This window comes from Oryzias melastigma, linkage group LG2 (genome assembly GCF_002922805.2).
Source record: "Oryzias melastigma strain HK-1 linkage group LG2, ASM292280v2, whole genome shotgun sequence".
NCBI lineage: Eukaryota > Metazoa > Chordata > Actinopteri > Beloniformes > Adrianichthyidae > Oryzias > Oryzias melastigma.
In genome coordinates this window covers 8,487,796-8,509,701 of record NC_050513.1, presented here as the reverse complement: position 1 = coordinate 8,509,701, position 21,906 = coordinate 8,487,796, and the positions used below count along the sequence as shown (strand labels likewise).

General features: G+C 38.1%; 2 protein-coding genes across 4 annotated transcripts in view; both read left to right on the top strand.

Annotated features, from left to right (window-relative positions):
* The first annotated feature begins 2,081 nt into the window (after positions 1–2,081).
* On the top strand, positions 2,082–15,964 carry stradb (STE20 related adaptor beta). Of its 2 annotated transcripts, XM_024294492.2 has the most exons (12): positions 2,082–2,276; positions 2,554–2,735; positions 5,007–5,087; positions 6,275–6,377; positions 7,451–7,572; positions 7,661–7,769; positions 7,852–7,975; positions 8,053–8,224; positions 8,353–8,457; positions 10,008–10,264; positions 10,343–10,385; positions 12,750–15,964. In XM_024294492.2, exons 2-12 carry the CDS (start codon positions 2,724–2,726, stop codon positions 12,909–12,911), a joined length of 1,290 nt encoding a protein of 429 aa, XP_024150260.1. In that variant the 5' UTR covers positions 2,082–2,276; positions 2,554–2,723; the 3' UTR covers positions 12,912–15,964. The 2 variants fall into 2 exon arrangements, with proteins under 2 accessions (XP_024150260.1, XP_036071499.1); XM_036215606.1 differs by lacking the exons at positions 2,082–2,276; positions 2,554–2,735 and having other exon boundaries at positions 3,999–5,087.
* Positions 15,965–17,228: 1,264 nt separating this feature from the next.
* Positions 17,229–21,906, top strand: part of nbeal1 (neurobeachin-like 1) — a 50,422-nt gene continuing 45,744 nt past the window's right edge. For both annotated transcript variants that reach the window (XM_024294506.2, XM_024294505.2), the window contains exons 1-2: positions 17,229–17,370; positions 17,617–17,953. In XM_024294506.2, the coding sequence (XP_024150274.1) occupies positions 17,903–17,953 (51 nt within the window). In that variant the 5' untranslated portion in view covers positions 17,229–17,370; positions 17,617–17,902. The remainder of the gene's footprint in view (positions 17,371–17,616; positions 17,954–21,906) is intronic.

Here is a 21,906-nt window from a genome sequence, read left to right as displayed (position 1 = left end):
GATTACCAAGAGTATGGCAAGCCTCATGAACATTTATACAAAAAAAATGGCATATGTTCACGTTCTTGTTTTTATGTTTTGCGAGATTTTATTCTGACTACATTGAATCCTAATACAAAATTTGTCATTTGTAATAGTTAAAATTCAACCTACAGATTTTTCTAAATTAAAAATCTTACATTTTATGGTAATGCTAGTTATGTTATCAATGTTGATCTTAGTGGATATAATAATCAGGTCTGTGGATAGACAAATATAAGTGATAGAGCTACCAAAGAGACTGTGTGGTTGTGAGCAAATTTCTAAAATTTCTTCTACTGACAACTCAGTGCACTACATAATGCATTCACCATTTTGCAAGAGTATCCACAATTCCAAAATCTAGTGCCCACGGAAATTTCTCAAAAGTCTCAGTGAAAAACTAGTGTGTGTTGATGCTCACTGGATTGAGAAATATAGACCACAATGCATTGGGTTTTAACCACTTTTAATTTAAAAAATGTGGACGTTAATTTTTTCACATTTCATCAATGTTTTCATTATCAGAACATAGTGATTCATAAATCGTCTTTAAAAAATTTTCATATTTATTAGATTGATGGTGATCGTATTAATGATAACAGATTTTCTGTCTGTCAAAGTGTGTGTTATTTAGGTGTAAATGGGGAAACATCACCGGTGTTAAAGGGTTAAAGCCATAGACATATTAATACACTGGACAAAACGAAGTGTTGACGTCATCCATAGAAAATTCCTTACCTCCAGCCCTCGTAAAAATCAGGCTAAAGCTGTCACCGTGGGTTCCCGATACTGCTGCCGCCATTTTGAAACGTCCATCAACAGTGATTGGTCCGAGTAAGTCTGAGTCACATTTTTAGAGGAACTACTTTCGCCAATCATGAGTGAGCTTGTTCGAAGTCCACAGCCAATCCACTAAAAGCGAGCTCGGGAGAAGCTGCCAATCAAACGTTCGAGGTGAAGCCAGCGGGCACAAACTTTTACTGAGTCATCTGATTGGTCAGTTTATAACTTGAATAATTTGTGATGAAGAAAAACTATCTTTAAAAAATACGATCAGTAAGAATATATTAAGAAGAAAGTATTAGACAAAGAACAATTATTCTAACGTCTGAGAAATACTTTTTATTTCTCAATAGAAGTCTATAGGATTTTGATCTTTTTTGAACCATCAGGTACTTGTTTGGATCATAAGAGTGGAGGGGTTGATATGTCCAGTGATTATACAGTCAATGGTTAAAGCCAGCATAAATCATTGTCGGTGTATGCATTGTCTCGACAGCTTGCCATACCTCTCTGGTGTTAAATAGGCCATACCATGAAAAAAAAAAAAAAAACTTTTTGAGCTTTCAAGTGTATTATACTTTTCATTCCTCACTATAAAGAACCCCAAAGTGATATTTGATCCATTCAGGCATGTCTGAGTAATCCTCTAAAAACCTGTGCTCTCAGTACCAGCCCCTTCCATACCCAACACTCAATTTCTCCATGGAGCTAGTGGTGATCAGCAAATAACTTTCATTTTAGATGCACAATACCATATATCTTCCAATTGTGTCTTGGCTTCAGTAAATCCCAGCTCAAATAGGTGTTCATTACTTTAGACGCGGAGCTCCTGTAATACACCCCCCACTTCCCGATTGGGCACAGTGGTGCAGACATCAAATGTATTTGTGTTGTGAACCAGTGTAGCGATGGACAGGACTAGTAAAGGCAGATTTAGGGTGCATCCATCTTTAAAGAAGTTTGCATGTTGTTTATTTTCATGGAAAAAACTAAGACAGTCGTCTCTAGGATGACATCATGAAATGAGCGGCACCCACATGTAGCAGGAGGCGGAGCCTCGGGAATCGATCCATTTTACTTCTTGGTAGTAGAAAATAACAAATATGTCATAAATAATTTGTATTTTAATGTTCCAAAGGTAAAATATGATCATATATATGGATATAGTTTACTCTGAAAGGTTTAAGAAACTCATGGTATTGGCCCTTTAAATGGTTAAAGCCATCATTGCTGATGTATTTATTGTCTCAACGGCTTGCCATATATGACTTCTTTGTCAGGCGACAGTTATTTATGTCAAATTAAAAGTCCTTTATCCTGGGAGAACATTTTTTATTAAAGCCATCCTAAATTAGGTCTTTTTATATCACCTCTGTGCATCGTTATTATTTTTAAAACGGAACATAACAAATATGATCTGAAAGAACGGTGTTATATGCAAGTTATTTGCACCGAAGAGCTGAGTAGGAAAGGTAAGTAGCGATGTTGTTTTGCACTTATGAATAATGTGAAGACAAAGCGTCGTTTGTTTGTTTGTTTGTTTGTTTGTTTGTTTTTACACGAGTTAACATTCAACTTCCGATATGTAAAATTTCCACAAAAGACAGTTCATTTTTTTCTAAATGTGGTACGTGACAGACTCGCCTATAGTCAGACTTCACAAAAGAGGTTAACCTTGAAGATAAATGTGCTGTTTTTACATTGTTGTAAGATTTGTTTCGCAGTGATCGCCTGTTTCCCCCTCTCTAGTCTCCCCGTCACCATCTCGACTGAGTGGCGGGGATCGGCCGATGCAGCTCCGGGCGTGTGTGTGGTCGAGGCCGGGGGTCTCGATGGACGCTGTCCGCCTCGACCCAACCCGCTCTCCCGCAGCTTCTGAGCGGACGAACGCCTGCTATTGAAACCGCCAAAGGGACTCCATGTCTTTCTTGGTAAGAACGGGACAGTAGCGTTGGCCAAAGTAGACGATAATTTTTATCGGACAGCCATTTCCTCAAAATGGGATACACTAAGGTTCTTCGTTTTGTTAAACAACTTATTGATAAACCACCAATAACATTTAAAAATCCTCCAAAGAGCATTTAATTTCGATGAAAAATGTGTTTTTGGTGTTTGGAACAGTGTTAAGATGGACGGTTATCATTAAGATTTTATTGTGCTTATCAATCCGGTATTCTTATCGATACTTTTCTGTGTAAAAACCTGTTCATGAAAACCTTTATATTTTAGAGCAAATGAAAACGCAATTTGTTAATTTAACAACCTTTGCAACAGTAAAATAAAATTATCATAACACATTTTTGTAATAATAACACACCTTTTAAAGTAAAAACCTAAATATTATTGAGAAACAAAATGCAGAGAATATCAAATAGCCTCCTTACTTCAAGAACTGTTAACAGTGGAATTAAAAATGCACAATGTTGAGTTTTAATTAATTTTACATTATATGTTAGTTAATTTATTATAATAATAATAAATTAACGTTCATATTGTGCTTAATATATTAAGGCACAATATGAACGTTCAGACTGTTAATATTTTATGATCACTGTTTTTTACAGTACTGGCCATTACATTCTCATTCCCAACTCGTCACATATTGACATTTGATTAAGTACCTCTTTGCGTCAAAAGTTAGCATTTTTTGTGTCCCTAACTATTTTTTGATGCACTGGTGTTACGACTGGCTCTATACCGTAACAAAGAAGCCGGGAGATGAAACCGGGTTTTACACTAAACGACACTTTAATGTCCCGTTAATGTGTTTAACGAATCAAAAGTGTAGAGCAGAGCACGTAGCGAGTTCCGCGGTGCAGCAGTGGCGTTGAACCTGACAGGAAGTCCCAGCAGATGCCCTTCTTCCCTGAGGTCCTTTTTATCCGAAGCTTCCAAATCCCAAAACTGCTGCACCTAAGTGAGAGGAGCAGACACAGGGCAGACAAACAGAAATACGGCTCAGGGCCGTAACACTGGCTATTCCCATTAAATCAGAAGTCCCAACCTCCGGGCCGCAAACCAGAACTGGTCCAGTTTCAGGACACGGAGCGCATTGGTAACCAAACCTGGTACCCTAAAACCCTAACTGGGTTGCAGTCATGGGAAACTGCGTCCGGTACCATGTCTGGTTCGGGTTCCGTGTCTGGTACCGGATTGGGTCCAGCACTGCATCTGGTACCACCTCTGGTATTGCGTCCCGAGGGTTGCAGACCCTTGATTTTACACACAGCCAGCGTATCAAAAACAACAACTAGTTGGGGACACTCAAAACGTCAAATAGTGACTCGAAGAGGTTCTAAACCAAACGTCCATATTTGACGACTTGGGAATGAGAATGTGTTGCACTGGCAGCCGTATATATTTTCCCCATCCTTTATATTCCATTTTTATGCACTTATCCTTGATTAGCAACACTTTAGTCACGTGCTCCATGTGTGTCGTCTAGCATACACAGCTGTTGAAACAAGACGCAAGATATCTAACTTGAATGGTCAAACGCTGTGGACCTCTCAGCGAGAATCTGGTGTATTTTTGTATGGGGTTTGTTACTAGTGTTTACCGCCCTTACACCTACATCTACGGACAGCGCCCGCTGTCAGTACCGTGCTGTCACAGCACTGGAATGTCAGTACCGTTCAGCCTCAACAAGTACCCTATTCTTGTGGCTGTTTGTGAATCAGCAGCAGATGAAAAAAATGCTATTGAAAAACAATTGTATTTGTGATTAGAAAATATCGTGGGTGGGCCACAAGCTCCATGCTCCGCCCCATTCAGATGCTTCTACTTGTAGATGACTAGACCCATGTTTTTTTTTAATTTGTTTTTCTTGTCCAAGTTGGCATCTTCCTTAAAGCTTTATACCTGGATAACTTCAGTATTGTTCACCATTTTAGTTGGTGGTGTGAGGGTATGTAAGCTAGCAGGAGAGCATGTAAACAGAGAGCTCTCAGCAAGGCCAAGAGTCCCACCCACATGAGCCTATTTATTTAAAAAGCAAAAAAAAAAAAAAAGTCAAATGTTAAGTCGCACTGTCCACCAAGCCACGTAAAAAAAATGCCAAGAGGTGGCTGTGGGCCCCACAAGCCTCCCCTCTGGACACGCAGCTGCTTGCCCTCCTCTACCTTCCCAGCATGCTCCTCTTCCAATTCCTCCTCGCTTCCGAGCATGACTCACATGTGCCCTCCCCCTTCCTCCCTCACCAGGACTGCTCCTGCGTCTCCCACGCTCAGGTCCAGCCCATGGACATAGAGGAGCGCTATGAGGACACCAGCCTCCAGTTCCTGGTCAGTAGATGTTGTCAATGCGTTTCTGCTGACACTCCCCCAATCCTACCATCACTGTTGAGAATCTGTGACACTAGAAGAGTGTCAAGATGGGAAATTCAAACTTCAAAAGTGTTTCATCAAACAACTTTGATGTTTGGTGACCTAATAATGATTATGATTGTTGCACTATTTTTCCATATGTGCCAAAATGAGTGCCAAAACACTGCAAGCCTCTTCCTCTCCCCCTGTTTTCTTCCTTAATCCCAGCAACACAAAGGAAGTGCAGCCATATGTCTAAAACAGCAGTTATCAGATTTTTCCCTGCCTGAATTTTGCTTTTTCTTCAAGAAAATCGAAGGAAAATTTGTCAAGTTTTCTACTTCAGTCCATCCACAGTTTGTAACAAACAAAAACTGGATATCTCAAAACTTGGCAAATTCTAGCTTTTACCCACTTATGTATTTAACTTCTAGCTTCTCAGTTTGACTGCTTGCCAGAAGAGTTTTAAACTCAACACCTTTTGGTATTAAGGCAGCTCTGCTAATTTCTAAGCCACCCTTAAAGCTGCTTTGTTGGGAGATGAAGGAGCTGAACAACAAATCCACAGCTAATTAGCTTCTAGAAAGCATGCAATGAAGTTTAAAAACGTATTCGCCTTCAAATACTCATATATAGTGGTTTTCTTTTGAAATGTCTTCATGGATTTTAAAGAAGCAATATAAGAATCTCCAATTTGATAAAAAATGAATGTTCACTGTATAGCAAATGTAGCATTCAGGATTAACACTTTTTGGAGATTAAATTTTTTTCTTGTGTTTCATTTACAGCTAATTTAGAGTTTTTAAAGCTAAACTTTAACTGTTATATTGTTCTTGACATATTTTAGGAAAGCAAATTAATACTTTTTTAAAGCCTTTTATTATTTCTTTAAGTATTCCCTTTGAATATTAACAATAGATTTAAATTTTAGCATTTAAAAATGGACCAAAAATGTGAAATTAACAATTTTTATAAAACTTTTACTTCTATAATTAAAATTTTGAAAATATGAACACGCTCATATGTGGATAAATGTTTATTTTGACTATTTTTGCTGCATTTTCGGAAGGAGGGTTTGCTAAATGGGATGAAATGTCAAGATATCCCTCTCGTGTTACCAGAATACCTTTTTTTCCCTGTGATATTATGTGCGCGTGTTACTGCAGAGCTGTGACGGTTCCAAATTCACTCTGCAAGGACCTGCGGGGGGCGATGACATCACAGGGCTGTCTGCAGAGCCCGCCCACTACCAGCTGTTGTCTGAGCTGGGTAAGAACACAACACTGCAGTTTATTTTACATAAGAAATGTAACAAAATCCTGCTTTTAAAAGGTAAGTTTCACCCTACTATGTTTAAATTTCTCAATTGTAGATTGCAGATTTTTTATAGGTGAATTTGCTTGCCTTACAGCATATATATTAAATATTTTATATAAAACATTAGAGATATTTCATGTTTAAATTGAAGATTTTTATAGGCAAATTGGCTTGCCGTACAGCGTTTTTGTCGCGTATTAAATTAACCTTGTTTTATATATGATATATGGGATTTTTATGTGTACATTTTTAGATTTTTATAGGCAAATTGGCTTGCCATACAGCACATTTGTTAAGTATTTATTTTATTTTATTTAAGACATTTGGGATTTTTCATTTGTAAATTTCAGATTTTTTATAGGCAAATTGGCTTGCCATAAAGCATAATTGTTGCTTATTTTATCAAAGTTATTTTATCGTATTTATGACATTTGGGATTTTTCTTATGTAAATTGCATATTTTTTAAAGGCAAATTGACTTGCCATACAGCATATTTGTGTTTTTATTTTATATTTTTTATGATAGTTGGGATTTTTCACGTTTAAATTGAAGATTTTTTATAGGTAAATTGGCATGCCATACAGCATATTTGCTACTTATTTAATTTGGTTTATTTCATTTATGACATTTGGGATTTTTCACACGTACATTGAAGATTTTCTTATAGACAAATTGGCTTGCCATACCGCATATTTGTCAATTATTTACTTTATTTTATTAATTACTTTTGTGATTTTTCATGCATAAAATTGCAGATTGTTTATAGGCAAATTGGCTTACCATACAGCATTTTTGTTAATTATTTATTTTATCTTATTTTTTAATTACGTTTGGGCTTTTTCACACATAAATTGAATAGTTTATGGCATAGAACATTTTTTGTTACTTATTTAATTTATTTTATTGTCTCCATTTATTTAAAATTTTATGGCTGGATGGAGTCGATTCAATATTTCTTTTGTGGTGTCTATATCTTATAGTTAGGACTCTTCTTTAACTGACTTTCCTTTTTTTATTCCAACAGGAAGGGGCTTCAATAATCTGAGCCAGGTGAAAATGGCGCGTCACATTCCGACAGGGCAGCTTGTGGCGCTCAAGCAGACCAACTTGGATGAGTGCACGGAGGAGGAGCTGCTGCAGCTCATGGTGAGATCCGTTGCTTCAACCTTTTTTTTATTTTTTTTTTCCCATTGTCCAGAGTTTTTCTTCAATGTGTTTGTGTGTAAAACTTTAGAACGAGGTTCTGCTTTCCCGTCTCCTCCGCCACCCGAACCTGCTGACCTCTCGCCTGGTCTTTAGCTCCTGCTGCCAGCTGTGGGTCTTGACACCCCTCATGGACTATGGTTAGCCAAATAAAAACTATAGACATATTTCAAGTCCTTCCTGTTACTTTTTTCCATTTCAAAACCATCTTTTTGATTGTAGGATCGGCAGACACTTTACTGCGGACTCATTTTCCAGATGGAATGAGTGAATCCCTGATAGCTTACCTGCTGCACGGTGTGCTGAAAGGCTTGGAGTACCTACATCGGAGAGGCTACGTTCACCGGTGGCTGGAAGTCAGGACACGTGGTTTCAAAAACGAAGCTTCGAGATGTTTGACCGTCTTTTCCCGTTTACTGTCAGGGGAGTGAAGGCCAGTCATATCCTGCTGTCAGGGGCGGGGCGCGTCTACCTCTCTGGACTCTACAGCGTTTACAGCATGATGCGGGACGGGAAGAGGATGAAGGCCGTGTTCGACATGCCGCACCACAGCCCGGCGCTGCTGCCGTGGCTCAGCCCTGAACTGCTGCGGCAGGTCAGGAGGAGAAAAATGTCCACAAATGTCTAAAACCACAAATTATTTTTTAAAAATCTTTCCAGTTTACTTCAGCATCGAACCTGATTCTGTTCCCCTGGTTGTGTTTGTTGGTGTTGGCTCTGTAGGACCTGCACGGCTATGGAGTGAAGTCAGACATCTACAGTCTGGGAATTGTAGCCTGTGAGCTGGTCAGCGGGCGAGTGCCTTTCCAGGACATGCCGCCCACTCTGGTAATTTCGTTAAGACCATCTAAAAAGTAAATATATTTTGAAAGAAAAATGTGATTCTGGTACAGTATTTGGACATATCACGATACAATACGTATCGCGATATGTCCCAATACACACCTCTAGTAACAACTACAATCTTTTTCAGATGGCTTTTTTTTTTTTTGGTCTGCTCCCTATTCACGATCATTCAAATAAAGATATACTCAGATAAACAGTTTTAAGCTTAATTTTGTAACTATATGTCCTCTATTGTCATAAAAATACCACAAAAACATGTTAAAAACACCAAAAACACAATTTTTACTGAGTGGATCTTCAATAGTTTCCAAATTGAGAAGTTTGATGGAATGCTAAAGACATTTTGACTTTAGTGTTACACATTAAATTGACTTTTGCCCATTTTTCAGGGGGGAAACCTGAGTAAAATGATCTACATTAGCAAGGACTGGATTTAAAGAAAGAATCAATTAGGATTGTTTTGTTTAGAAATCAATATTGATTTGTCTAATCCACAATCAATTTTCCCTTTTTTTAAGCGATTCTAGTTTTTTTCCAGCCAAAAAAAAGTTTTCTGTTAGTCTTTAATGTAAGAGTTCATAATTTTGGTCCACTTATATATCAAATTGTTAAAAATATGTTTTTATAATCAAAGGAAAGAAAAACGAATAAAGTAAATGTTAAAATCACTATTAAAATAAATTAATTTGTAAACAACATCAAATTAATTAAGTATTTTGGGATTGCTTCCCTGCCATAAAGAGCTCACTAGACTAATAGCAATTGTAAAGCACAGCGGTGGAAGGTTAATCACTTGGGCTTGATTTAGCAGAAGTAAACCAGAAGTATTCTGTTGCTCAGGCGTTAATAATTCAAACCTGAAGCACCACTCTTCTGCTTTTTTTTCTAAACGCCCCCATTGTTATGTGATGTTGGTGTTGGAAGATACCCGATTCAGTTGATAATTAGTAGGCAGGGCAGGAAGTTGGGCACTTTGTGCAACAGTGAGATGTGAAGCTGTCTGTTCAACAGGTTATTGTAGATGTACAAAGGCATATTTCTTTGAATAAAACTAGAAAACTTAAAGGAAAATGGCTGAACAGACAAAAACAATCTGGTTCCACTTGCAGCAGGTTTATTAGTTCCAGCAAGAAGAACTAAGCACAGCTAAAAGTCCACAGAGCTAAATTGGGATCAGACTAGCAGAAGTCAATAACAAGCATGAGAGCATCAAAGGAGAGACTAGAGTAGTCAGGGTCCAGGCAAGGGTCAGGGCAGGTAGCAGGCAATCAGAGATGAAGCATGGTCTGAAACAGAAGATCAGACCTGGATTCAAACGCTCGGTAATGAAGGCAAGGTGGCACAAACAATACTTCGCACTAAGTGAGGCTCAGTGCAGTGGTGTCATGTGTGGGATTGTCATTGAGTGTCAGCTAAGTGGCATTTGGGGAGTGTGCGCTAGGGTTACTGGGAGATGTAGTGTGTTTATAATTCACTAGACCAGAGGGGGAGACAGGCACTGACTCCTGACATTGTGAACGTTTTCTATATAGATGCTGCTTCAGAAGCTCCGCGGCTCCCACTGTTGCCTCCTGGATGTGGCTCCTTTCCCGCTGGGAGAGCTGGGGGGACTAAAGGTGTCGCGATCTGGGGTAGACTCGGGCATCGGCGAGAGCGTGGCCACGGGGAGTCTGTCCCACAGTGCCACTGCGCCTCCTGCAGACAGACCTCAAAGCCCGGGACCCAAGAACCACTCGGCCACCCTGCACAACCTGGTCCAGCTGTGTCTCCAGCAGCAGCCTGAGCGCAGGTCGTTACTGTTGTATTTGACCCTCGATCCGCTCATTTTTCACTCTTTAACTGTTTTTGCTGTCCTTGTCTTTGATAGACCGTCTGCATTTGAACTGTTGAGCCACGCCTTCTTCAAACAGGTAATGCATGACAAAAGCATTGGCAGTGTCTGCTTTCCTAATTATATTACTTGAGATGTGCAAAAAAAAAGGCATTTTCAGACACCTTCTTTGACTGGTTCACCCAGGGAATTGTGTATTAGTCAATAAGTTAGCAAAAAATCTAGGGTCACTTCTTGGGAAAGCCTTAGTAACACCAGCCCTTTGGAGTGGATACCGAGTGGATATGGGCAAAAAATGGTCAAACTTGTACGCAAGTGGCCCCCAGGTAAAAGCAAGGTCATAGACCGCTTGGAATCCCCGGAGAGCCCATTGCTCAAATATGTTCTTATACATTTTTTCTACAGGTATGCAACAGGTAGCAGGTAGCAAACATGCAACACATAAGGGTAAGCAAAGGGGAAGTGTGTGACACCAGGCCAGAATCGTTCGGACTGCGCAAGGGGCCATGAGTGAAGTTGACTAGATATATATCTGGGCTCCTTACGACCTCCTTGGGTAGTTTATCTGGCCGTCCAACGGCGTTCTACAGGCACTTTCATATTACCTACACACCGCGTGCGAGTGACATTTGCCTGAAGTCGGTACGTACAGGATCACCTGTGTGTAGTTTACAATAACTTTAATCCTGGTTTACATCGCATCAATCGTATCTGCAATCCCGCGGTCTAGTTCACACTACAGGTTGCTTGTCACTGAACTTCTGAGAGGCGTTGAAACTTGTCTCTAGAAGACAAGAAGGACATCTTGCCCATACAGTTGCATACATAGGCAAAAAAAGAGGAGAATTACATTCTTTAGTCTAGTGCAAGATAAGATACAGTATATCTTTCCAGTAACTTACTCTGTTGTTCTGTGTCTGAAGTTAGGTATTTCCTAATTTGTCCAATTAAATTTTCGTCGTCTACAGTGCAAAAAGATATTTTTCGAGACAGTTGGCTCCGTCATTGCATACTACTGTATAACCGCTTGACATAACATTCAGGTTAAATAGTACGATTTCCATGCTGTTGCTCTATATATGCGCCTAAAATTCCAGTTTCAGATGATGTCATCGGCACTTGTCATATTTCCCAGTGATTTGAACGATTCCTTTCCAATTGTCTTTCTCCCAATGCAACTTCAGTGACTACAAATCACTTTGGAGTATAAACCAGGCCTTAAGAATTCTTCACAATACACTTACCACACGCACAACAACTAGGGATGGCTGATACCGATAACTGCTATATTCGGCGAAATTGTGACTGATAACCCCGATATTTCCTGATACCGATATTTAAATGTCCACCATAAAACCAAATTTAGATTTGCTTTTTGTTTCTTTATAAGAAATGTACAACTTTCTTTTACTATTAATCACATTATACTATACCTTTTTCACATACAGCAAGGGATCTAATAGGAATAAGTATACATATGCACATATGCATAGTTTGTTTATTTCGTATATATACCTTGTTTTCAGTCATCCTGTAAATATCCAAAAACTTTATATTTTTTTTATCTTTATGGCATTCAGAGTGAGCTGCAAAGTAAGAATTTCATTGTACAGGGAAACCAGTTTCTTTACTGTACATATGACAATAAACCCTTTGAATCTTTGAATCTTGAATCTTACTTTAAGACATTGAAAATATATCTGAAAACATTCAGAGCATTTCCTGACTATTACACGTTGCTGTAAATCATAAACTTTCCATTGCCAGGGATCTATTAGTAACAACATTTATCCCTATCAAATATGGAATATATGTGAACACAATCAGAACAATTACTATGTCTGTAAACACAAGCTTCCCAGTGCTAAGGACATATTAGGCACAAGTATCCACGAGTATCCATCAAAAATAAAGTCTGAAAACAATCAGAATAATATAGTTGGAATTTTTTTTAGCTTTGGCCCAATACCGATACTGTTACCGATATATCGTTCACACCTAACAACAACTGTACATTCCATTGTCATCGACATCCCTGGGGGTGGCGGCGCAAGCTGCAAGCCAAGACACACTAGCACTCTCAGTGACCCTCCACGGGCCTAAAAACCTAATACATGTGACTTTATCAAAGAAATATCAAATTATAAAAATATTGTCCGATAGATCTTAAGAATATTGGACAGCCACTGGTCTAAAGGGGTTGGACCAGGTTGACCTTTGATTGGAAGATTGCAGGTTTGGTTTCCGCCTTGCCTGCCCGTTTGTCAAAAGTGTTCTTGGGCAAGACACAGCGCCCTACATTGCTCCTGGTGGTTATAGGTTTGCGCCAGTGTTAGCCATTGGAGCCGGCATCAGTGTGTGAATAGGACTGTGACTGTAAATGCTATTTACCATATATTTGACACACTGTGCAGATATACCAGGTGTGTTTGCTTTTTTACAGGTGAAGAAGCACACCAGAGACTCCTTCCTCAGTCTCATATACCCAGCGGTACCCCTTACAAGCCCCGAAGACTCACCAGTGTCCAGTCCTCCCTGCCTGTCCTGTCACCCCACATCATCAGCTGCCGGCGACACAGTAGAGGGTGTATGGGACTTCTCCTAGGCCTTTCTCACCCCATGGTCCTCTTGACTAGCAATCCAAACTAAAGACAATCAAAGAAAAGCAACAAGGCCAAATTCTACTGTGCTTTTATTTTTTAGTTATATGTTCTTGACAAACTGAGCCTTTTGCAAATTAACAGTTTTATATATTTTTTATATGTTTTCCTGATGCTTTGAAGACATTGGGGGATGGAAGCCACTGTGAAAGTGCTGGATCACAGAAGCTGCTCTGGTCACACAGCAAGGATGTCAGTAATAATGGTGGATTAGTGACGAACGATCATGTTCTTCCTGTCACATGAAAGGTATCAATAACTCAAAGAAAAAGTCAACTTTTAAACACTTTTTGACTACACTTTTTAGGGGAGGAGTCAATGCATAATGTTCTGCTTGCAGAATCTGTACAAAAAGTAATATTTCAAAAGCTTGATTTATGATTCTGTGTTGAGTCAGGGTAAGAGACTCCAACCATTTTCAGCATGGACATTTATGCTGTTTATTTCACTCGAGGTGACAGTATGTCTATTAAGCATTAAATGCTAACTATCATTACTGATAGTTAGCATGCTGATGCTAACTGATGGTTGTTCTTTTGAAAAAAAAGAGTTCTTACACTACTTTATTTAATAATTAGCATTCAGCCGGTTGGAGTCGAGGTTTGGAGTTTGTGTTCAGAGTGATGCTACGTACACACCGGGCATGTGATGCACGTTCAAGAAGGCGCTAAGTAGGCAATGTTGAACGTGCTTTTAGCGTGAGGTGTTCACACTGGACTGTCGCTACCTGATACTAGTACTTGTACTTGCATTTGGAAGAGGCTTAGTAAAAATGTATGCAAATCTTGCAAATTTTGCCCCAGGCTTCTTCCGATACATGAAAGAATTTTGGGAATAGAACCTTGTGGTGGAGTGTCTGTCCTGAGACTTTAAGGTCGTAAGTTCAAATCCAGGCAAAGTCATAACAAAGACTCAAGAAATGGGACCTAATGCTTCCCTGCTTGACACTCAGCACAAAAGGGTTGGTTTGGGGGGGTTAAACCACCACATGGTTCCCAAGCGCAGCTGTGTCTGCAGTTAACCACTCCCCCGGTGGATGGGTCAAATTTGGAGAAAAAATTTCACGCAACTATGTGCTTGACAACTAATGGAACTTTAACTGTAATTCTAGGCAGGCACAAGTTGGAATTTTTTTTTTTTTTTTTCAAGATCACTTCTCAAATGATTGCCTCACAGTTCAACTGGCTTAACTTTTGACTTGTGTTTTGTTCGTAGAGCTAAAAACAAACTTAAAAATGTGTGTAGCAATACGAGAATTTTGAACGTGGAAGCCCGAAACACACATATATATGTTTGTCAACATTCTCATTGGAAACAGTCGCTTAAACACGCATTTCTGAGCCCGGTGTGAACGTAGCATTAAACTTTTTTAGCTAATACACAAATACCTGCTGATGTAGCATGCTAACATTGGCAGCTTATTGCAATATGTTTCCACTCATGAAACATTTCAATTTACCTCAATGACTCCTCGATGTGGAATTCTAAAGTTTGAATTTTTAGTGACGTTTGAAACTTTATAGCGCTTACGGTAAACACTAGCATTCATGTAATGTATGTAACCAAAGGTGTTTGTTGTTTGTGAAGCCCTAGGGTGTAACTGTTGAAAGATGCACTCAAATGTGTATCTGACATTGATGCTGTTCCTTTTAAAAGTCTTAGCCCTATTTGAATTGAAAACTGAGTTTTTAGCTAGCAAAGTGTAGCAGCAACAACAACAACTTTAGCTTCAATTGTCAACATAGTTGTTTTTTGCAAGGAAAAATTCTGCAAATTTAGCTATTTTTAAGGATCCAGTCATATTTTTTTTGTCAGAAAAAAAGAAAGTAATGAGTAGCTTTATTAGCTAAAGTGATATAAGTGCTCATGTAGCATTGTGAGTGCGGCTAACAACAGTTAGCATTGGCCATAGCTTGTCTAAACGGGTTAGTTTTGACGTAGAGGCAAATATTTTACAGGAAGTGGAGGAGTTTTTTAGGGTTTGAGTTGGATTGTGGTGCAAAGTAGACGAGCTAGCTAGAGTTCTGTATTGTTCTAAAAAGATCTATAAACTTGCAATAACTTAAAGTAAAATGACACCACGGTTAATAGCTTATGTATTTAGACTGTGAATTTTAAAACGTACGTACCTATTATTCAGTTTTTTTTAAATGAAGGTCTTCAAACTATGAACTGAAAAAAAATATATATATACACATATATGAACATATTTTATTTTTAAAAGTTTTTTTTAATGTGCTAAAGTCTCAAGCCTTTCCTCATTTCTTTATGTTTTGCATTAATTTGTAAAGTGACCTTAGACATTAGCTTTCCAGGTATCCTAAAGACTTTTTTGTTAAATTACAAGTGGAAAAAAATGGTTTCAGTGAAAGCGTAGTTTTTTAAATTGAAAAACGAAGCGATAAACCTATCTGACGAGTTCTGCACATGAATAAACCGAGTCTACTCATAGTAGTTTGTGCACATGAGCCAAATCCACGCTGGGAAAAACTTGTGAACATTTTAACGTTAAGTGTAATGTTGTTGTAATAATGTTAGAAATAATTTGTCATCCTGCTCTGATAAAATGTGATATACAAGTGTCCCTGCTGTCCTCTGTTATCCAACAATGCCTTTATGCTGTACCTGCAGACTAGCGCATTCTCTCTGTAACTGTGATTATGTGTTTGGTAAACGACAGCTGTGATTTGCAGTACATATCAACTATTGTAGCTGTAATAAGCCTTAAATATAGTCATATACTATAAACACACCCGTATGTGAGTTTCGGTAGATCATGTTGAGTGTTTTTTTTTATTGAGATATTGTTGGTGACACACTTTGGTTTTAATAACAGCAGCTAAAACTGCCTTGCAATGAGCCAACACCTTATTATTACACACGTGAAAGGTTAAATAGCCTATATTTAGTTACTTCTCATATACAAAGTCTATATGTAAGCATCAATGTTTTACACAATTAGAAAAAAAACATGAAATAAACCTTTTTTTGAAAACTATTTATGAACTGTGTTTATTTAAACGACTCAAAGGGTAAACAACTTTTTTTTCTTGTACAATATGTTGATTAACATTTAAATAAATATAATAAAATACGAGTTGAATGGCAAAGACTTATGATTGGGCCACTGTTGCAGTCCTTAATCCATAACAGACTGAATAAAACTCAAATTAAGGGATTAGTAGATCTATTTTTTTTTAATTTTGCAAATAAATCAAAGTAGAAGCACATAATAGTTTTTTTTGTAGAAAATATTTCAAATGATTCTTATAAACTGAGATGTTTTTTTTTTGTATGTTTTGTTTCTAATCGCAGGGAGGCGCTGTAAATCCAGCCACTGAAAAATCACCCTAGCAACCACACTGCTCCACATCGACAACGTAAAGCCTACAAAAGTGTCGCAAAAACCGTGGGCATTTTGATAAACATCAAACGCGCGGTGGCACGATTAAAAACGTGTCATTTCACGCGTAACCGAACGTTTAAGACATAAATAGCGATCTGCACAAGGCCGTTTATTCTAAAAGTTAAGAAATAAGAATAAGAAATGTTCGGCTAGAATGCACGAACTTCGTTGTTTCCGGTTTATCATAATAAATGTTTCATTTTCTATTTTTTTAATAGAGGTGCTTTTTATTAATTTAACTAGGGAAGTTTAGAAAACTAATAAAATGAAATAAAAATGTCACAAAAATAAAAATATTGAATAAAATTGAAGCAAAACAAAAATAAAATCTTTCTTTTTTAACTTTAAAAATAGATTTGACATTAAAAAATATATATCGTTAATTTACTCTAAAATTAAATTCCCCCAAAATATGAAAATATAATACAAAACACACACACACACAAAAACATGATTAAGAGATTATTGAGAAAAATAACTGATCAAAAATTAAGAGATTTTTTAAAATTATCTTTAAAGCTAAATTAACGGTGTATTTTCAGTATACAAATTGCATGACGTTACATTACAACTATTCTTTTAAAATAAAACCTTTTTCAAAACTGATAATGTATTTTACTAAATATGTTTGCCTAAACATTTTCTTTTAACTATAAAGACAAAATGATCTATGAGTTAAAATGAGTTAATATAAATTTGCTTTTAAAACAAATTTCCAACATTTAGGTTGTTATGCCTGGGGGAAGTTTACTTTGACAAGTCGTTTCCGGTCATGCGCGTGCCTCGCTGTCACTAGCTTACCATAGTAACAGTAATAACTCCGGAGACGGCGGCGGTGACAGTCGCTCTTTTCTTCAAACAGGCAAGTGGGCTTCGCGTTTAGCGACATTTTTAGACCTTTTTGTGGACATTTTCACCTTCGTTAGTGGCTGTGCGGTACTCGTAGCCGGGCAAAGTGAGCCGGTTTGTCTCTCGAAGAGGTGGAAGACGAGGAGAAGGTATACAAAAAATAAAAAATACGATATTTTTTGACAGCTAGCTAGCCAGGTATGGCTTTATCAGAATGGCGGTGTTTTTAGAGGAACAGAAAATGCCACTTTCACGTATAATAAGGAAGTACGTAAAGGACATACCAATGATATTAAACGTATGTGGAGCCAGCAGCTGGAACATGACGTGTTTTGTCACTTGCAGCTGTGTTATTCTCTCTCATTGTGATTGTAATGATCTGTTATCTCCTCCAGCACTTCAGGAAAATCCATTCAAGGAAATCTGAGTTTGGAAGGACAGGCCCTGCTGCTCCCCAGGAATTGCCCCATTTTTTCCCCCCTCAGTCAGTCATGGACTAAATCCTGGAGGAACCTTCCTGTCACTGGTTTCCTTTAAAGGGAGTAACTGCACTTTTGTCAGAGCCGGACAGCCCAAATGTTTCTGGGACAGAGCTCGGCTGGTGATCGGAGGCCATGAAGCAGCCAGGGGAGTGACCTGGCTGGACCCCAGCCCCCAGGTTGGTGCCACTTTTCTGGCACCATGGCATCCAACGAGAGATTGTACGAAGTCTGGATGCTTTACGTCAACAAGGTGAGCCGCTGCTGCATGTGGAGATCAGTCAACACACGGCTATTGGACACAAGGGAGGGGTTTATTTGTATTTTTCCTCTTTACTTTGAATGTTTGTAGTGCAAACTCCTGCCGGCAGCCATGTTTAAAGTAAAGCTGTCACAAAAAACACAATAGGTTGGAGGACTCATGAGAAATGACGCACGACTATAGACCCACATCACATTTTTGTGACGTATATTAAGAAAATTAATCTCAAAATTTGCATTTGTGAGCGTTTCTTTATTCAAATCATTGTGAATCAGGAGCAGAGGAAAAAAAAATTGATGTAGAAAATACTCAGTAGGCGGGGCCACAAGCTCCCTGCTCCGCCCCCTTCTTGTAAACGCTATCAGACTCAAAACTGACCTAAGCTAGCATGTAAACAGAGAGCTCTCATCAACGGGGAGGGGAAAGGGGGGCGGGATTGCTCCACACTAAACATCCCGTCTACAACTCTTTGGCGAATTTTGAACAAACTACTGCCGCTCTGCAGAAACTAAGTCCTATAAATTGATTAAAAACGACATGAGTGCTGGAAACGTTTTAAAAATACCTCAAAAGATCAATAATTGCTTCAAGAACTGCAACAAGAAGGCACCCTTCTCACTACTGCTGGCTCGGTTTAATTCACTCTGCAGCAAAGCCCGTGCACGTCCCGGTGTCCAATCAAAGCGGCCCGCCTGAGCCGCTCCTCACGTGCAGCAGCTCACTTTCTTTCTTCCCCACAGTAATCCCCAACGACAACACCACCGTCTCTGCATGCCAGCAAATCCGTTACTCCACCGTCCGGCAGGGTTTTGTCGCTGATATTTATCGAGTTTTGGCGTGCGACAGCCGTATTCCTGGGCAGTTCTGCATAGTTGTTGCCCATTTGTTTGCTAGCTTGCTGAATTAGCTAGCTCTTTTTTTTTACTGCAGGGCAGGATCATTTCATCCTGGCTTTGAGCCAAGGTCCACAAGGCCAATCTTTATCAGCGCCTCCAGGGAAAAAAAAAAAAGAAAAAAAAGAAACGTTGGTGCCAGAAGCATTTCAGTAAATACATTTGGCTGTCTCTCAGCTCCAGCAGCTGAGCCATTTGGCATCTCAGCATCGTATAGATAAGTGTGTGTGAGGGTTGCCAGGATATGATGCATATGTTAGGAGAACTTTAAAGTCACGTGATCGAAATCAGACAAGGAATGTTTGTGTCAAAAGGCTGTAAGACTTGTTCCACGGCCTCCTGTTGTCTCCATTCAAGCTCAGCTATTTCTCATATAGCTGATAGTGGGGACGCACCATGACAACAACACAGGGAGGGGGCGGGAATGCTCCTAAATATTCTCAGAATTCAACAGTTTATGGGTCAGATCAGTTGAAATGCACCTGTTAAATGATTGACAGCCGAAATAATTCGACCCCATAAAGAGTCATGTGAGCGGCGTTCACTTTTACCGAGCAGACTGCGGGAACCAGTTTTTCCTGCACCGTGAGCGTCACCTGACGGCTTCACACTTCCTGCTGCTAAAAAAAAAAAAAAAGGAAGTCCGCACAGATGCGCCGACCCGGAGAGCACGGGAAAAGGCAGAAGCTGCACCTGTTGGAGCAGCTGTGGGAACCGGTGTCGGTGCTGAGGATGAGGATTTCGGTGTGCTTGGCTTACTCTTGTTGCCATGGTAACATCTTTATTAAAGGATTTCATCCTCATGACTTAAAGAATAAAAAAATAGTGATAAATAAAGATTAGATCAACAATTTTACCCATTAAATTATTTTTAGCATACATTTTAATCTCTTACTACCTACATTTTGCATATTTTAACAGTTTTAAGCAAATATAAAGACTCTGGTGCCAGTCATCTGCTTCGGGAGTGTCCACATGGTTACTCTGACAAACAGGAAGCTGAACCTTATTTCACCTCTCCTGTCGTTTTTGCTAAATTTACAAAATTACCCCCGTACAGCATTTATCGCTTTTCTTGATCTGAGCGAATCTGAACCTTAAAAATCGAAATGATTTGGAAGAAACTTCATTCAAACAGTCACAATGACTAGTTTATCTGGATTTTCTGCTTCTTGCATTCTTTGCATAGCACCTCCAGACAACCTCTGTCGCGGAAGTCTGACTCAGAACCTCAGCAGAAGACGTTTAAAAAAAAACTATCCGTCCAGGAACCAGTCAGGATGGGTGATAGGAATCACAGATTTCACTCAGTAATGATTGCATTGACCATTTATACAAAATAATAATAATTTTAGCTCTTTTAACCAGCTTTCAGTTCCTTTTTCTGCTTTAAAGTTTGGAAAAATTGATCTGTTTTTATAATTTACTGTGGATATTTGGGTAAAGCATCAAACATTTTTATCTTCTCTGGTCATAAGTGTTCGGTAAAACTTCTTATAACTTCAAATAATACATTTTAGATATTCAGTTTTGATTATCTTGTTTATTATAACCTAAAACCATAAACATTTTTGGGGGGCTGACTTTATGGTGATTTTAGCAAAATTTTGGAGGTTCTTGGTTTTTTTTTCCACACTTCACATTATTTAGCATTATTTCAAGCAGGTAGTTTACCATTTTAGCTCACGTATTACCAACAATTTGGGCTCTGTTGCTCATTTTAGCTTCTATTTGTAAATTTAGCAGCTTTTTCAACTTCCTGCTTTATTTTTGGTTTAATTTTAGTCACTCTTTTCCACCTCTTCAAGTTCTTTAGCATTGATCCAAGCCGTTTAAGCAGTTATTTGAACTTTTTTAGCTTAGTTGGCTGCGATTGGTAATTTTAGCAGCTTTTTCAACTCCTTTCTTTATTTATTTTTCTTTTCACTCTTTTTAACTTCTTCATATTATTTAACATTGATCCAAAAAGTTTTAGAAGTTATTTAAGTGTTTTAGCTTATGTTTTTCTAACAATTTGTTCTTCTATTGGTGGATTTTAACAGTTTTTTTTAGCTAACTTTATTTTTTATTGTTACTTTTTTTTCTTTTTTAAAAATTATTTTTAACTTCTTGCATTATCTAGCATTCATCTAAGTAAGTTTAGTTGATATTCTGCCACTTTTAGCTAAAGAATTCTTAACAATTTGGGCTCTATAGCTTATTTCAACTTCTTTTGGTAATTTTAGCAGCTTTTGGAGGTTCTTGCTGTCTTTGTTTGGTTCTTTTATCAATTTTTTTGACTTCTTTACATCGTTTAGCATTATTTTAAGCAGGTATTTTACAATGTTGGCTCATATATCTGCAACGGTTTGGGATTCTTTATCTCATTTCAGCCTCTATCTCTACCTTTGGCTATATTTCATTTTTAGCAGTTACTTAATATATTTTAGCTAATGCTTCTATTGGTGGATTTTAGAGGGTTTTTTTGTAACTGTATCTTTTATTGGTAATTTTAGCAGCTTTTTGAGGTTCTTGTTTATTTTTTGTTGTTTTTTTCAATCTTTTTAACTTTATTTAGTAGATGTATAGTAGATTTTTCTGGTATTCTATCACTTTTAGCTCAAATTTTAGCTTATTTCAAATTCTATTGGTAATTTTGCAGTTTTTAAGGGTTCTTGGTTTATTTAAAAACTGTTAACCACTTTAAATGATTAAGCATTGATCCAAATAGTTTTAGCTGTAATTTAACGTATTTTTAGCTCACGTATTCCCAACAATTTGAGCTAAGTTTAGTTTCTTTCTGTAATTTTATCAGCTTTTGTATGTTCTTGTTTAATTTTTTGTTCATTTTTTTTTGCTCTTCTGAACTCCTTCACATTATTTAGTGTTAAGTAAGCAACTTCAGTGTTCTAGTAACTATTTTATTCCTTCTAAATTCACACATGCACTTGTTCTGCTGAGCTTTAGAAGAGCGATCAGCAAAAATCCCTGAAAGGTGTTGCTCAAAGCATCAGTAAAGCCAACCGCAGAGTCAGGATATTATGGATGTAACACTCTTCGCCGTCATCAGTC